This window comes from Takifugu rubripes, chromosome 10 (genome assembly GCF_901000725.2).
Source record: "Takifugu rubripes chromosome 10, fTakRub1.2, whole genome shotgun sequence".
Taxonomy (NCBI): Eukaryota; Metazoa; Chordata; class Actinopteri; order Tetraodontiformes; family Tetraodontidae; genus Takifugu; species Takifugu rubripes.
In genome coordinates, this window is record NC_042294.1 from 11,970,301 (window position 1) to 11,987,631 (window position 17,331).

General features: G+C 51.4%; 1 protein-coding gene across 1 annotated transcript in view; it reads right to left on the reverse strand.

Annotated features, from left to right (window-relative positions):
• Positions 1–5,957: 5,957 nt before the first annotated feature.
• Positions 5,958–17,331, reverse strand: part of LOC101073748 (melanoma receptor tyrosine-protein kinase-like) — a 22,955-nt gene continuing 11,581 nt past the window's right edge. Inside the window, exons 9-27 of the mRNA XM_029842472.1 lie at positions 17,088–17,214; positions 16,812–16,885; positions 16,652–16,742; positions 16,250–16,449; positions 15,612–15,744; positions 15,432–15,522; positions 14,146–14,303; positions 14,039–14,071; positions 13,450–13,594; positions 13,236–13,358; positions 12,377–12,475; positions 11,659–11,844; positions 10,512–10,667; positions 8,939–9,014; positions 8,053–8,199; positions 7,648–7,745; positions 7,146–7,289; positions 6,981–7,065; positions 5,958–6,886 (exon numbers count right to left, since the gene is read on the reverse strand). Of these exons, the coding sequence (XP_029698332.1) occupies positions 6,540–6,886; positions 6,981–7,065; positions 7,146–7,289; positions 7,648–7,745; positions 8,053–8,199; positions 8,939–9,014; positions 10,512–10,667; positions 11,659–11,844; positions 12,377–12,475; positions 13,236–13,358; positions 13,450–13,594; positions 14,039–14,071; positions 14,146–14,303; positions 15,432–15,522; positions 15,612–15,744; positions 16,250–16,449; positions 16,652–16,742; positions 16,812–16,885; positions 17,088–17,214 (2,513 nt within the window). The 3' untranslated portion in view covers positions 5,958–6,539. The remainder of the gene's footprint in view (positions 6,887–6,980; positions 7,066–7,145; positions 7,290–7,647; positions 7,746–8,052; positions 8,200–8,938; positions 9,015–10,511; positions 10,668–11,658; positions 11,845–12,376; positions 12,476–13,235; positions 13,359–13,449; positions 13,595–14,038; positions 14,072–14,145; positions 14,304–15,431; positions 15,523–15,611; positions 15,745–16,249; positions 16,450–16,651; positions 16,743–16,811; positions 16,886–17,087; positions 17,215–17,331) is intronic.

Genomic DNA, 17,331 nt, shown 5'->3' on the forward strand with positions numbered 1-17,331 from the left:
AAAGAGGTAGGTTTTGAGTCTGATCTTAAAAGTAGCGATGGAGTCAGCCTCCCGTACCTGGACAGGGAGATGGTTCCATAACAGGGGGGCCTGGACAGGGAGCTGGTTCCACAGCAGGGGGCCTGGTAGCTAAATGCTCGGCCCCCCATTCTACTCCTGGAAACTCTGGGAACCACAAGTAGACCAGCATTCTGAGAGCGGAGCGGTCTATTGGGCTGGTAAGGTATCACTAGCTCCTCCAGGTAGGATGGAGCTAGGCCTCTGAGGACCTTGTAGGTCAAAAGAAGGGTTTTAAAAATTATTCTAAATTTAACGGGCAGCCAATGAAGCGACGCCAGTACAGGAGTCATGTGACCTCTGTGGTCAATACCTGTCAGAACTCTGGCTGCAGCATTTTGGATCAACTGGAGGCTTCTTAAAGAGTTGTTTTGACACCCTGATAATAAGGAGTTACAGTAGTCCAGCCTGGAAGTAACAAATGCATGGACTAACTTTTCAGCATCATGGTGGGTCAGTAGCTTCCTGATCTTTGAGATGTTCCTCAAGTGAAAAAAGGCTCTTCTAGAGACTAATTTAATGTGTGAGTTGAAGGAGAGATTTTGATCAAAAGTTACTCCTAGATTCCTCACAGAGAGACTAGATGTTAATGAGATACCATCTAGGGTGATCATGTGATCTAATCTATCCCTGAGAGGTTCAGGACCAAACACCATGACCTCAGTTTTTTCCTGGGTTAAGGAGGAGGAAATTTGAAGACATCCAGGACTTTATGTCTTTAAGACAGGTCTGGAGCTTCACTAACTTCTCTGTCTCCTCGGGTTTCATGGATAAATAGAGCTGAGTGTCATCAGCATAACAATGAAAATTTATCCCATGCTGCCGAATAATGTTCCCTAAGGGAAGCATGTACAAGGTGAAGAGGATTGGTCCGAGTACAGAACCTTGAGGAACTCCATGGCTAACCCTACTGTATGAGGAGGGAACACCATGGACATGGGCAAACTGGTATCTATCAGATAAGTATGATCTAAACCAGTCTAGTGCTGTCCCTTTAATCCCAATCACATGTTCCAGTCTCTGTAACAGGATGCTGTGATCAACTGGATCAAAAGCAGCACTGAGGTCCAGCAGAACCAGCATAGAGACCAGTCCATGATCTGAAGCTATGAGAAGATCATTAGTGACTTTAAGAAGTGCTGTTTCTGTGCTGTGATGAGCTCTAAAGCCTGACTGAAACATCTCAAACAGGCTGTTCCTCTGCAGGTGCTCCAGTAACTGAGTCACCACCACCTTCTCTAGAACTTTAGAGATAAAAGGAAGGTTGGATATTGGCCTATAATTTGCTAATACGTCAGAATCCAGTGATGGTTTTTTAAGCAACGGCTTAATCACTGCCACCTTGTAGGACCGGGGTACATAACCTGACACTAAAGAACCATTGATCTGGTCCAGGATAGAACTGCCTATCAGTGGTAGAACATCCTTCAACAGGTGTGTTGGGATGGGATCTAAAGGACACGTGGTGGTCTTGGATTTCTGAATTAGCGATGACGCCTCAGAAAAATATATAGGGCTGAAGGCGTTTTAGGGCTCGTTGGAGACCCTGCATGTTCCCACAGTCAGCACATCTGGTGATGGTCCAGTTGTAGGGATGGCCTGGTTAGCTTTCTCTCTGAGAGCTAGAACTTTATCAGTGAAGAAGCTCATGAAGTCTTCACCACTAAGGGAAGAAGGGATACGTGGATCTAAAACACTGTGACTCTTGGTTAATTTGGCCACAGTGCTGAAAAGAAACCTGGGGTTGTTCTTATTTTCCTCAATCAAAGAAGAAAAATAAGCTGTTCTAGCCTTGCGAAGGGCCTTTTTGTAAACTAATAGACAGTCTTTCCAGGCTACATGATAGCTGTCTATCTTACAAGAGTGCCACTTCCTTTCCAGTCTTCGCACTTTCTGCTTGAGGGTCCTGATATGTGAATTATATCAGGGGGCACACCTCCTCTGATTTACTATTTTCTTTTTCAGGGGGGCAACAGAATCAAGCGTGATTCTCAGTGAGGTTGCTGCACCTTCAGCAATAGAGTCAACCTCAGCAGGGCTAAGATTATAATGATTGATCCCTGGGGAAACACACGGTTGTCCTGGGATCAGCACAGGGATCACTTCCTTAAACTTAGCTACAGCATTATCTGAAAGACATCTGCTATAGTAAGACTTTGTTCTGAGCATAGAAGAATCCTTAATCATAAATGTAAAAGTGATCAAAGAATGGTCTGACAGGACTGGGTTCTGAGGGAACACTGACACATGTTCTACCTCCACACCATAAGTCAGAACTAGATCTAGGGTGTGGTTAAAGCTGTGAGTTGGTTGGTTTATCTGCTGGAGGAAACCAACTGACTCAAGTAATGAAATGAAGCCATTTCTAAAGCTGTCATTTATAACGTCCATATGGATGTTAAAGTCTCCAATGATAATGACTTTTTCCGTTCTAAGGACCAAGTCAGATAAGAAATCAGAGAACTCAGACAGGAACTCTGAATGTGGCCCAGCAGGGGGCCGATATACTACTACAAACAGAAGTGGCTTTTCTGTCCTCCAGTTCAGATGAGTGATGCCAAGAGTCAGGCTTTCAAATGAACTGAAGCTATGTTTTGGTCTGGGATTAATTAATAACTGGGAGTGATAGATTGCTGCCACTCCCCCTCCTCGACCAGTAACACGTGGAATATGATAATTCAGATGGGTAGGAGGATTAGATTCATTTAAGCTAACATACTCCTCCTCCTGAAGCCAGGTCTCAGTAAGACAGAATAAATCAATGTGATGATCCGCTATCAGGTCGTGCACTAACAGGGATTTACACAAAAGAGATCTAATATTTAACAGTCCACACTTAATTGTGATATTAGTTTCTGCAACTTGTGCTTTGGTATTAATTTTAATAAGATTATGGTGATTGACCGCTCCCCTGCTCTGTGCTTGGTGAACTTTTAACCGTGGAACAGAGACTACCTCTATAGTGTTAAATATGTTATTGTTGGTGGATGAGGGTTCTATGGAAGCAGCAGAGAGGTGTGTAAGACCACGACCCTGCATCCTGGTCTGGACCCTGGATTGTCAGGTCACTTTGGGTCTAATAAAATTAGCCAGATTACTAGAAATGAGAGAGGCACCATCTCGCGTGGGATGGACACCGTCTCTCCTAATCAGACCAGGTTTTCCCCAAAAGGTGCTCCAATTGTCTATAAAGGCCACCTGGTTATCGGGGCACCACCGTGACAGCGACGGAGCGACGACATGCGGCTAAACATCTCCTCGCTGGCCAGATTGGGGAGGGGACCAGAGAATGCTACGGAGTCCCACATCGTTTTTGCGTAGTTACACACCGACTTCAAGTTAATTTTAGTGACCTCCGACTGACGAAGCCGGGTGTCGTTCCGACGTGAATAATAACTTTACCAAATTTACGATTACGTCTCGCCAGCAGCCGTAAATTTGCTTCTATGTCGCCCGCTCTGGCCCCGGAATGCTCTTAACTATGGTCGCTGGAGTCGGCTTCACGTGGCGCAAAACAGAGTCGCCAATTACCAGGGTCGGTTTCTCAGCGGGTGTGTCGCCGAGTGGGGAAAAGCGGTTAGCCACGGGAAGCGGGTGGTGGGGCACCGTGGGCATTTGTTTTGGGCTACGCTTCCTACGAACCGTCACCCAGCCGCCCTGGCTAGCCGGCTGCTCGGCTGCTGCCGGGGGACCGCTAGCTGTAGCTACGCTAGGCGGCTCCGCAGCAGCTAGCTTCTCCTGGCTACATGACCTCAACTCCAGCTAACTCCAAACTGCGGAACCGCGTCTCAAGCTCGCTAAGTCTTGCCTCCATAGCCATAAATAAACTACACTTTCTGCACCTATTCCCTTCACTAAGGGAGGCAGAGGAGTAACTAAACATTTCGCACGCTGAACAGACAAAGACACCGGGTGAAACAGACGGTGAGGCCATGCTAACGCTAGTGATCGGCGAAGCCCTGTATTTGTTTAATATGGGTTGTTTCTCACTGTTGATATCGGGTGACTAGAATGTCTCAAGTTAAGTAAAGTGAATACAACACACCAAGTGTTCAATATTAAGTGAATACGGCACCCCGTGCACAATGCAACCAACGAACGATAGAGGAGACAGGAAGTGACGCAATACTCACTGAACAAACTAAAACTTTCTAAAAGTGTTGAGTCCTCCAGCTACACACGTGCTCAAGTACTACTCTTTGTGTTCTATCATTTTAAGCCATGGACCCTTCATCTTTGAAAAGTTTTTCCAAAACTCAGAAAATGCATTTCATTTTGCTTGATATCAGTGTTTGAGTGTGTAGATGGAGGGAGACAGAGATTGAGATTTTAAAACACCTTTATTTACACGTTCCAGTTTACATTTTCAATGGGAAAATATTGGAGGCGGGGTTAGATAAAGATAAACAGACTAGAGGAGAAACCCCCTCTGCTGCTGTCCCACAGCCCCTCCAGTCTGGGACACTGGACAAAGAGGTGCTTGATGGTCTCTGACTGGGAGCTGAGGGCGTCTCTGACTGGGAGCTGAGGGGGTCTCTGACTGGGAGCTGAGATGGTCTCTGACTGGGAGCAGAGGGGGTCTCTGACTGGGAGCTGAGATGGTCTCTGACTGGGAGCTGAGGGGGTCTCTGACTGGGAGCTGAGATGGTCTCTGACTGGGAGCAGAGGGCGTCTCTGACTGGGAGCTGAGGGGGTCTCTGACTGGGAGCTGAGATGGTCTCTGACTGGGAGCAGAGGGCGTCTCTGACTGGGAGCTGAGGGGGTCTCTGACTGGGAGCTGAGGGGGTCTCTGACTGGGAGCTGAGATGGTCTCTGACTGGGAGCAGAGGGCGTCTCTGACTGGGAGCAGAGGGGGTCTCTGACTGGGAGCTGAGATGGTCTCTGACTGGGAGCAGAGGGGGTCTCTGACTGGGAGCTGAGATGGTCTCTGACTGGGAGCAGAGGGGGTCTCTGACTGGGAGCTGAGATGGTCTCTGACTGGGAGCAGAGGGCGTCTCTGACTGGGAGCAGAGGGCGTCTCTGACTGGGAGCTGAGGGGGTCTCTGACTGGGAGCTGAGATGGTCTCTGACTGGGAGCAGAGGGCGTCTCTGACTGGGAGCTGAGGGGTCAGCCATCCCTGTGCTTGGCCAAGGTGCACCAGATACCTGTTTGTAACTATTTTAAATTTTTAAAAAAAATCTTATATTTATCTCACTATTACCTAAATATTATTATTACTTCATGTTTATCATCATAATTATCATTATTTAACGGTATCCAGGAAGTGGGCGGAGTCAGTTCTATGATTTAATTAAGCCTTTGTAATTTCCCCCTGTGACGACCCCCGTGTCCCCCTCCTGGACACTAGGGGGCTCTGTGACTTTGCCTCTCAGTCACTTGCAGGTCCTGACCGGGGTGATGGGCTGCACCTGGGGGAGGCCTATTAAATGGCTCAGTCCCAGTCCCCCCCCCGGGTGGGTGTCCCTGCTGCCGGCTGCGTTTCCGTGGGCGTTCCTTCAATCCAGCTAATAGTTTACTGGTGACTTAGTTTGATGAGTGGTTTTAGTTCTTCACGTTCCCTCCCCGCTCCACGGTTTTCCTTGGGGGGGGGAGAGTTCATCAATTAAAGTCCTGTTTAAACCTTTTTGGCTGTCTCCTGTTTGCATTCGGGTCCAATCCCAACTAAAGTTTAACAGATTAGCTGAACTGATACCCAACAATTTTGATTTAAATGATCATATTCTTTACATTTCCTGAATTGATCTGATGGTTCCGGGTTCATATCTGGCACGGACACGGACCCAAAGTATTTCCAGGATTCTGGTAGTGAGGGTTCTGGTAGTGAGGGTTCTGGTAGTGACGGTTCTGACCCTAACACATGCAATGTTCACATAATTCTACCGTGTAAACAGAAAAGTTGTTAAGATCATTATGAATTTTAATTTTGAGTTGAGACACTAAACACTTCAAACAACTTAAATAAAAATGTTCACAGCATAAGTGAAGAGAGCATAAATTACCAACGTTTGTTTCACGTAAACTCAAGTCACAAATGAAATATTTCACTAAAAACAGCAGCTTTGCTAGCGTCTCGGCCGTGAGGGCCACATGTTGGGGACGGTTCTTCTCAGGACACGTTAGTGGGTGGAGGATGGGGCCTCTGTCGTGAAGGAGTCCAAGGTTCAGTCGGAGCAACAGGATGAGAAAAACCCTGTGTCAAATATCTAGACAGAGGACCAGTCACATGTCAGGCTTCCATATAGTTGAGATGGAAGCTAACTCAGCTAACTCGTTAACTCTGTACTGTCTGTGCATCACCTTCAAGGAGGCTCCATGCAGTCCATGCTGGAATCTTATAAATGCTCCTTAAGGAGGTTGGTTTGATGATGATGATGATGATGATGATGATGAAGGTGGTGCGAGACCTAGCGATGTTCCGGTTGCTGTTTGACCTCTGCATTAAAAATAGCGTCAAACTTCATGACCTTCCAAACGCTCCTGCCTAACACTGCTGTCCCAGCGGATGGCAACCCAGACCTAAATATTCCCGGTTCTCTGCAGCTGGGAAGAATCTGTTCCCATTGGATGTCCGAGTGTTGCCAGTGGAGACAGTTGTTGCCTGTGGCAGGAAGCCCGCCTCGTGGTCCGGGTTGTTCCGGTTCTCAGGACCAACTAGTGGCGGAGAACTTTGGGCAGTGTTCTGGTATTCAGGTCTGTTGGGACCTTGGAAGAAGGATTCAGAGGATGAGGCCGAGGCGTTGAGCCCGACGTGGCCGAGGTCCTCATACTTGGGGTTCAGAACTCCGGATGCGGCGCTACTGGGTCCATTCATGTTGTCGTTCATATAATCTGTTAAAAAGAACCAACAATTTCCTCTCAAACTTGACTGGCATGTGAAGAGAGCCCTTTAAATCCAGATCGTTTGTTGATGGTGCGGACCTACCGTGGTCAGCCACGGCTTCTGTATCCACCAAACTCTGAGTGGGACGAGTGATGTAGCGCAGACAGACCCGGTTTCCTGGATGGTCCTAAAAAAGGGGAGTGAACTCAAGACTAGATTCAAAGGGGTCGGGGTGATCTCACGTGCTAGCAGAGCTGCTGCGGCTACCGTGTGGCTGCAGGAGCTTCTGCCGGGGTGACAAAACTCCTTGTGAGGTTGTAGGTATTCCTCTGCATCGATCACGTCCTCCATGTCCTCCGAGCTCAGCAGATGAGAGTAAAACCTGTGGTCTGCAGGACTTGGCAGGTCACCCTGAGACAAGAAGATCAGACCACTGCGGGTTCTTTATTTTAATCATGGTGGATTTATATTTTTAACCAACGACTCCAGGAGCTGGAGCCAGGGGTCCACCCTGGACAAGGGGACAGACCGCTGCACCAAGACAAACACTGAGAAGGTCAATAACACACAGGTTCCTCTGGACCTTTGGTCCATCCGTCCGTCCTTCCTGCCACAATTAGCTCCGCTGAAACAACGGTAGCAGGAAAAAGAAGGAAACCTTGAGCAGGACCAGGCTCATAATAGCTAAAGGCTAAAAGGCTAAAAGGCTAAATGTGTGTGTGTAATGTTCTTGTGACCAACATGTGTAAAGTAAACACATTGTTTGTACCTGTATGATCAAGAATCTAGAAGGATCCTGCGCCATCATTGAGAATTCAGCCGTCAGTTTTCCAAACGTTGGACGACTGGAAGGATCGATCATCCAACCTGCAGGACAAACAGAAGAAGGACGCGTTGACGCGCACGTTTTCACCTCTGCAACCTTCACTCATCTAGTCTTTGATTGATGTGGTGGACGCGTGGTGGGCACATGGTGGACACATGGTGGACGCATGGTGGACACATGATGGACACATGATGGACACATCTCAGCTGTACTCGTGCTGGTTCCTGCTCAGCTTAGGCGAGTTCCTCTGAACCACACTGACATCCCAGCAGTGAGCAGGAACATCAGAACAGGGTGTTGCTGGGGAAACCATGGCAACTGGTGCTTCTCTTTAAAGGTCTGACTTACATTTGACCATGATCATGTAGAGGTCCATGGTGCAGATGGGGGGGTGCGGCAGCCGCTCCCCTCGTTCCAGAACCGAGGAGATCTCCCCTGCTGGGATGCCGTCGTACGGCTTTAATCCGAATGTGGTGAGCTCCCAGACGGTCACACCTGCCACAGGTTCAGGAATGTTTAGGATGCAGAGCTTCAGGTTCATGGTCTCAATGTCAAAACGATCAATGATCAGGTCTCAATGTCAAAACCATCAATGATCAGGTCTCAATGTCAAAACCATCAATGATCAGGTCTCAATGTCAAAACCATCAATGATCAGGTGTTTCCCACTGCAGAGGAAGATGAAGGTGAGGAAGATGAAGGTGAGGAAGGTGAAGGTGAGGAAGATGAAGGTGAGGAAGGTGAGGAAGATGAAGGTGAGGAAGATGAAGGTGAGGAAGATGAAGGTGAGGAAGGTGAAGGTGAGGAAGGTGAAGGTGAGGAAGATGAAGGTGAGGAAGATGAAGGTGAGGAAGATGAAGGTGAGGAAGGTGAAGGTGAGGAAGGTGAAGGTGAGGATGAAGGTGAGGAAGATGAAGATGAGGAAGATGAAGGTGAGGAAGGTGAAGGTGAGGAAGGTGAAGGTGAGGAAGATGAAGATGAAGGTGAGGAAGGTGAAGGTGAGGAAGATGAAGATGAAGGTGAGGAAGGTGAAGGTGAGGAAGATGAAGGTGAGGAAGATGAAGGTGAGGAAGGTGAAGGTGAAGCTCATATCGGCGCCCACTGAGAGCTGAAACTCGACCAGTTTAAATCCGACTGGTTCCATCTCAGATTCGCGCTCCTCATTCTGCTCGTTATTCCCTGATGATCTTGTTATTGGGGTAAACCAACAACCTGCTCCATCAAACTCACTCACCAAAGCTCCAGACGTCGCTCTGGTGTGTGTAGGTCGACTCCAGGATCGACTCCAGAGCCATCCACTTGATAGGGACCTAGAGCAGAGCACAGGGTCCAGGATAAACCATGGATGGACCCCAGCTGGGATGGAACCCAGCCGGGATGGACCCCAGCTGGGATGGACCCCAGCTGGGATGGAACCCAGCTGGGATGGACCCCAGCGGGACGGACCCCAGCGGGACGGACCCCATCTGGGATGGACCCCAGCCGGGACGGACCCCATCTGGGATGGACCCCAGCCGGGATGGACCCCATCTGGGATGGACCCCAGCCGGGATGGACCCCAGCCGGGACGGACCCCAGCCGGGACGGACCCCATCTGGGATGGACCCCAGCCGGGATGGAACCCAGCTGGGATGGACCCCAGCGGGACGGACCCCAGCGGGACGGACCCCAGCGGGACGGACCCCATCTGGGATGGACCCCAGCCGGGATGGACCCCAGCCGGGATGGAACCCAGCCGGGATGGACCCCATCTGGGATGGACCCCAGCTGGGATGGACCCCAGCCGGGATGGACCCCAGTTGGGATGGAACCCATCTGGGATGGACCCCATCTGGGATGGACCCCAGCTGGGATGGAACCCAGCTGGGATGGACCCCAGCCGGGACGGACCCCAGCCGGGACGGACCCCAGCTGGGATGGAACCCAGCTGGGATGGACCCCATCTGGGATGGACCCCAGCCGGGATGGAACCCAGCCGGGATGGAACCCATCTGGGATGGACCCCATCTGGGATGGACCCCAGCCGGGATGGAACCCAGCCGGGATGGAACCCATCTGGGATGGACCCCAGCCGGGACGGACCCCAGCCGGGATGGAACCCAGCTGGGATGGACCCCAGCGGGACGGACCCCATCTGGGATGGACCCCAGCCGGGACGGACCCCATCTGGGATGGACCCCAGCCGGGATGGAACCCAGCCGGGATGGACCCCATCTGGGATGGACCCCAGCCGGGACGGACCCCAGCCGGGATGGACCCCAGCGGGACGGACCCCAGCGGGACGGACCCCATCTGGGATGGACCCCAGCCGGGACGGACCCCATCTGGGATGGACCCCAGCCGGGATGGAACCCAGCCGGGACGGACCCCATCTGGGACGGACCCCAGCCGGGATGGACCCCAGCCGGGACGGAACCCAGCTGGGATGGACCCCATCTGGGATGGACCCCAGCCGGGATGGAACCCAGCCGGGATGGAACCCATCTGGGATGGACCCCAGCCGGGATGGACCCCAGCTGGGATGGAACCCAGCTGGGATGGACCCCAGCCGGGACGGACCCCAGCCGGGACGGACCCCATCTGGGACGGACCCCAGCCGGGATGGAACCCAGCCGGGATGGAACCCATCTGGGATGGACCCCAGCCGGGACGGACCCCAGCCGGGATGGAACCCAGCTGGGATGGACCCCATCTGGGACGGACCCCAGCCGGGATGGACCCCATCTGGGATGGACCCCAGCCGGGACGGACCCCAGCCGGGACGGACCCCAGCTGGGATGGACCCCTGGGTTGCGTAACCGACCCACCTTGCCCCCGTCGGCGTGGTACGCCGTCTCGTTGGCCGTCAGCAGCTTGGCCAGTCCAAAATCTGTGATCTTGACGTGAGAGGGACTTTTCACAAGAACGTTCCTCGCCGCCAGATCCCGATGCACCAGGTGACGTCCTTCCAGGTAACTCATCCCCTGGAACCACAGAAGAAGAAACAGCAACGTGTGATGAGCGGTGGGGTCACGACCCCCCCGAACACGTTAGGGGGGGTCGTGCTGCCTCATGTCGCTGATCTCATTGGTTGCTTCTTCCCTCTCCACCAGATCCTTCTGTCACCATGTGATCCTGTGGATCCCGGTTCCTGTCTGATCACCAGGTTAGAGGTGCCAGTGAGTCCTGCTGTGGTCATGTGCTCAATCATCTTCCTCCTCATGATGATGATCATGGTCACGTTTGTCATCACCAGCATCATGGTGACATCACGGAGGTCACCATCAAGCTCTTTGGGTTCCAGGATGAAACCTTAATGGTGACGGGGGGTCGTACTGGGACAGTTACTGGGAGCAGCAGGCGTCTGATGCCCGTGATTCCCAATGACATCATTTATTAAGGTAAACCGCTGATGTTTTAATGAACATCAACAGGAAGCACCCTGACCTCTGACCTTCAGGGATGGGAGGGATCTCACTCAGCATATTCCACCTCTCTGACGGGTGTGAGGGGTCAACAGAACCATCAGAGCTTCTGGGGGGAGGTGAGCAACCGTCTAATAAACGAGACTCGAACCGATCCACTGCAGATGACATGCTGCATCTCTGGAAGATGATCATGTGATCAAGAGTGCTGCATGTAGCATTAGGAGCTAACAGGAGGAGGATGGAGTCTGATGTCAAAGGCAGCGCGGCAGTGCGCTCATCACCTGAACAGTGTTGGTTCTGTACCGGTCCTGGTCCAATGGTACATAAAGTCACGAGTCTAAAGACGCCTTCTGTACGGGTTAACGGGTAAAGAACCTGTACGGGTTAACGGGTAAACAACCTGTACGGGTTAACGGGTAAAGAACCTGTTACTAGAGCTACGTGAAACAAGCTAATGTTGATTGGGACTCACCTGCTTTTGACATTTGAAATATTTAATTCAAGAAAATATGAACCTGGACGTCACAGACGAGAGTCCTGAACTCACCTTGGCGATCTGGACGCACCAGTTCAAGAGCCGCCGGGCTCCGACCCGGTCCCGGTGGAGCCGGACGTAATCGAGCAGGCAACCGAACGGCATCAGCTGAGTGACCAGCTGGATGGACGACGTCAGACAGATTCCCAGTAGACGACACACGTGAGGGTGATCGATGCTCGCCATGACATATGCCTCCTTTACACACACACACACACACACACACACACACACACGCGCACACACACACACACACACACACACACACACACACACACACACACACAGAGTTTAGCTCCTGATGTAAACATGGGAAAATGCACATGCTAGCCACGAGCACTCAGGGAACCCCCATTTCCACTGGAAGCATCTGCGCAGCGCTGCACCAAGAATCTGAAGCTCCCAACTCGAACCTGCGACCACGGGGGCACTTCTGAGGCGCCGTGCGCCAGAGCCGGATCACAGAGTCGTGTGAGAACAAGCTCGTGCAATCTGAGCACACTTCAGAGCGCCTGAGATTCTAATTAACACGATGGTGGAACCTAACGTTAAAACACTCCCGCAGTTTCAGACCTTCCCGGGGAACCTGGGGTAAGAAAATATCCACAACTGTATGACAAAGATAACCAAGTGAGTGTTGCTATGGCAACAGGAACCCTTTACTTGTGAAGGCTTATCTCGACAGCAACTTTCAGGGTTTGAGACAGAAAAGCTTTGGAAGAGTTCTCACATCGAGGATTTCTTTGTTGGCTTTAGATGACGTAGCTTCCCGGAGAACCTTGATGGCCACTGAGACCCTCACATTCTCCCCCTCAGGCATCCAGAGACCCTGAGGAGGTTCACACAAACACAGAATCAAATATGCATCAATAAATATTAGCATAGTAATTGCTACCATTATCATCAGTAGGAGCTTAATCGTGGCCCAATAATGAGTGAGCAGGTGATGGTGGAGGTGAGAACACGAGTTAATGTTGGTCGTCACTTTGGCACCAGTTTAACAAACTGTTAATTCTGGTTTTTCATGTTAGAAAGCCTGAACAAGTCGTGGAGCAATTCTTCTGTTGAGCCTTAGCCTCAAACTCAAAGAAGTTGTGACGTACTGGATGTGTGAACATCATGAAGTCACTGAGTGACTAACGGTTCCTAAATGATGTGTGCAGCTTCACCTGCGGAGGTTCGCTCGAGGTTTCTCCATTATTGCTGCCACCAATAATGAGCAGCTGGGTCTCAAACACGCCTGGTTCAGGTTGTCTGAACGGATTCAGCTCTAACGGTTCCGGTAATTATGATTCTGCGTCTTTTTCAGTATTAACGTCAGACCGAATTGGTTTTTAAAGGTTTTGAAATGGAGCTTGATCATCCACCATTTTTAGCACTAGCTTCAGCTGCTAGCTTCAGCTGCTAGCTTCAGCTACTAGCTTCAGCTACTAGCTTCAGCTGCTAGCTTTAGCTACTAGCTTCAGCTACTAGCTTCAGCTGCTAGCTTCAGCTGCTAGTTTCATGTGCTTCAGCTGCTAGCTTCATGTGCTAGCTTCATGTGCTAGCTTCATGTGCTTCAGCTTCAGCTTCATCTCATATCTTCTTGCCTTGTAGACGGTCCCAAATGCTCCGGTGCCGAGAACTTGAATCTTCTTAAATTCTGTCTCCTTCATTATCCTGAGCAACGCCTGGTTGGGAGCTTCGCCACTCGGAGTCAGTGGTTCCACCAACTGCAACAAAGAGCCGTGAAGCCCTGATCCAGGAACTCTAAAACGTGACCCTACGTTTGTGATGTAGTTGTGTTTTTAACGATGCCTCCACCTCTCGCTCCTGCAGCAGGTGGCGCAAAGTCCTCCTCCTCGTGATCTGCTTCCTCCGCAGCAACACAACCACGGCCAGTGACACAACGACAACGATTATGAGGCCACCAACCACACACACGGCCAGAGCGGAGTGTGTGACGGAACTGGGGGACAAACGGTAGAAAACACAACATCTGAGTCACTTTCTTTCTGTGTCAACTTCATCACAGGCTAAAATGTTTCAAACACAATCCTAGTTAAACATGAATGTTCCTGCGCGCCCACTGTTGCATCACAACCCCCCTCCCCCGTCCTCCCCTGGTTTGGGTCGTAGTTCTGCAGGAGTGATTCAAACCTTCGGCTCAGAGGTGCTTCAACACACTCTGCTGTTTAACCAAGAGCCATTTGTTATGAGCAGAACATTTGTGGGCATTAACATCTCAGTGACTCTGAACTCTGGTTTCATTGTCTCTGAAAAGTCCCACAAACGACCCCCAATCCTCCCCGGCTCCGCCCACAGGGCTGCTAGTCAGGGTTAGTTGCCAGCGTTTCCCTGGAGGTGTTGGTGAATCCAGGACCTGGGCCTAAATCAAAGGTGAAAGATTTACCCGGTGCATCCAGAGCGTCCTGGACCAGAACAGCTGCAACACAGAGACACACTTGAGCTCCGGGTCAGCTGACGCCCGACAACATGGTGACTGTGTAGGTGACCAACCCCAGCGTGCAGTTCTGGTGGCAGGGCTGGCACTGACCCCTGCTGTCAGGGTACTTCCAGATCACCACGTCTCCTTCTCCCAGCATGCCTTGAGGGCAGTGTGCCACACAATGTGGACCGTCCTGAACGTGCGCACACTGGGAACACTGGTCTGGACCCTGCCAGTGGGACACGACAAAAGCAGAACTTGATTTTAAAAAATCAAAACGGAACCTAGTGGAGATGGGAGCTGCAGGAACTGAGGAGCTACAGGAGCTACAGGAGCTGCAGGAACTACAGGAACTGAGGAGCTACAGGAGCTACATGAGCTACAGGAGCTACAGGAGCTGCAGGAACTGCAGGAGCTACAGGAGCTACAGGAGCTACAGGAGCTACAGGAGCTACAGGAGCTGCAGGAACTGCAGGAACTACAGGAGCTGCAGGAGCTACAGGAGCTACAGGAGCTGCAGGAGCTGCAGGAACTGCAGGAACTACAGGAGCTGCAGGAGCTACAGGAGCTGCAGGAGCTACAGGAACTGAGGAGCTACAGGAGCTACAGGAGCTACAGGAGCTACAGGAGCTGCAGGAACTACAGGAACTGAGGAGCTACAGGAGCTACAGGAGCTACAGGAGCTGCAGGAACTGAGGAGCTGCAGGAGCTGCAGGAGCTGCAGGAGCTGCAGGAGCTGCAGGAGCTGCAGGAGCTGCAGGAGCTGCAGGAGCTACAGGAGCTACAGGAGCTGCAGGAGCTACAGGAGCTACAGGAGCTGCAGGAGCTACAGGAGCTACAGGAGCTGCAGGAACTGCAGGAACTGAGGAGCTGCAGGAGCTACAGGAGCTGCAGGAACTGAGGAGCTGCAGGAGCTACAGGAGCTGCAGGAACTGAGGAGCTGCAGGAGCTACAGGAACTACAGGAACTGAGGAGCTGCAGGAGCTGCAGGAGCTGCAGGAGCTGCAGGAGCTACAGGAGCTACAGGAGCTGCAGGAGCTACAGGAGCTACAGGAGCTGCAGGAGCTGCAGGAGCTACAGGAGCTACAGAAGCTACAGGAGCTACAGGAGCTACAGGAACTACAGGAGCTGCAGGAGCTACAGGAGCTGCAGGAGCTGCAGGAGCTGCAGGAGCTACAGGAACTGCAGGAGCTACAGGAGCTACAGGAGCTGCAGGAACTGAGGAGCTAAAGGAGCTGGAGGAGCTGAGGATCCCTAGGGTCCCTATAGAAACTGCAAAAAACCCTAAAAAAAAAAACCTAACCCTAATAAAGAGTTTTAATCGGGTCAGTAATTGGGTAGTGAAAGATGAACCAACCGGTCCGTGGCAGGTGGGAACGCCGGTCTGCCGCTGACACTCTGGGTGACACTCAGCACAGCTGCCGTTCAGCTCCGCCTCTCTGGGTTCTCTGCAGATGACAAACTGGATCAAACGGATCTGCTTGATCTGAAGAAAGACCTCTCAGACTGGGACGTAGGAGGAACTGGGAGTTCTCACCCATACAGCACGTTGCAGGAAGTCACGCAGTGACCCCTGCGAATAAAGTGGCGGCAGGAGACGCACATGTCAGGACCAGGACCCCAGCAGCCCAGCGCCGTGCACTCCGGGTCACAAGTCTGGTTTTGCTGCTCTGTATCAGACACAGCTGAGTTTAGTGAGAGCACCGTTAGCTGATTATTTACAGGAATCATAACATGGCCCTAACATTTAGGCCTCGGGTTCATTTTCAATACTTCTTATATCAATACAACAGTAGTTGAGACAGAAAAGCCTCATTTCAGAATCAAAGAATCAGCCTGTAAACAAGGTCGACGTGTACATTTGGTGTTTGGATCTGGTGCTCCACCCTCCCAGGCCTCCCAATCTCCAAACGTTAGCGCTGAGTTTCTGCTATCAAAGTTTCAAAGCACAGTTGTCTGACGCGACTAAACCTCTAATGAGTTCCCAACAACGTCCCAACAACGTGCACAGGAGATCCCGTTGGGAGCTGGAGAAACGAATGTGAAGACTGGTGTCGCCCTTGCTGACTTCCTCCTGGACAGGTGAGCCGGAGCTAACTTTGGCTAACTGGATTCTACTCATGCAGGCGCTGGTACTGCTGCCGCGACGCGGCTCGGATACGAGGACGTACTCACCACAGAGCTCTGGAGGCCTGTTGTTGGAGATGGTAAAATTTTGTTGACCGGACCTGAAGAGGCGCTTCCACTGAAAAGGTTGCGTGTAGCAGAGTTGAAGGTTGTCTTTTAGCATGACCTTGCCTGCACTCACTTCCTTCAAAGAGCGGAGGCCAAGCCAGCGTAGATGTTTGGTCCTCACAACCACCAAACTGTGCTGACTGGAGACAGACAGGACTGACTGAGTATCTGAGCAGAACTGCCCGTGGTCATCGGACCTGCAGCAGCCTCTGGTACTACTGGAGACTTATACTACAGAAGAATGGTTCCTGTGATTCCCAAGCAAGCGCAACATTTCCCACAGGCCTTAATTAGCTCTCACATTCAAGCTCGTCAGCCAAAGTAATCTCAATCTTGACTCACACACGTGTGGTTCTTCCTCGGATGGTGTGCAGGTTTTCAAACACAGACAATGAGCTTAGATTCTGCGGCCAAGATTGGATCAGCAGAAACCCTGAAACATGACAAATCTAATCTCAGAGGACTTGAATGAAGCCAAAGGGGGCAGAGGGATGTTTGGTACCTGTGATTTCTTTGACTGTCCTGAAGTACTCCAGCTTTGCTGGGTCCATTGGTGGGATTTTGTAATGGGGATCCCTGCAGTAGACAAGGAGAATCAAAAGAGAGTAAAGCAGGACCAGGGAGGGGTAGGCATGGTCCTAGGGTGGACCTGGTTCTGACTACAGTAACGCAGGACCAGGGAGGGGTAGACATGGTCCTAGGGTGGACCCAACCATGACTATATTAATTTAAGAGGGCAGATATGAGGGTTAAACCATCTGGAAGAGCTACGTCTCACCCCGTGAAAGAGGTCCCGATGAAGTACACGTCCCCGTTGATCTTGGTGCAGTTCCTGAACAGCTCCACGTTGGAGGCGTTGACAGCGATGGTGTTGGTCAACCTGCCCACGCCGATGCCGTCGCAGGCTGGAGACGGGAGAGTTTGTCAGGTTTAAGATGATCCAGCATTACTAGACTTAAAGCAACGTCTGACTAGATGGAGGAGTCAACACACAAAATGTGGAATGTTGCCATTAAAGCGCT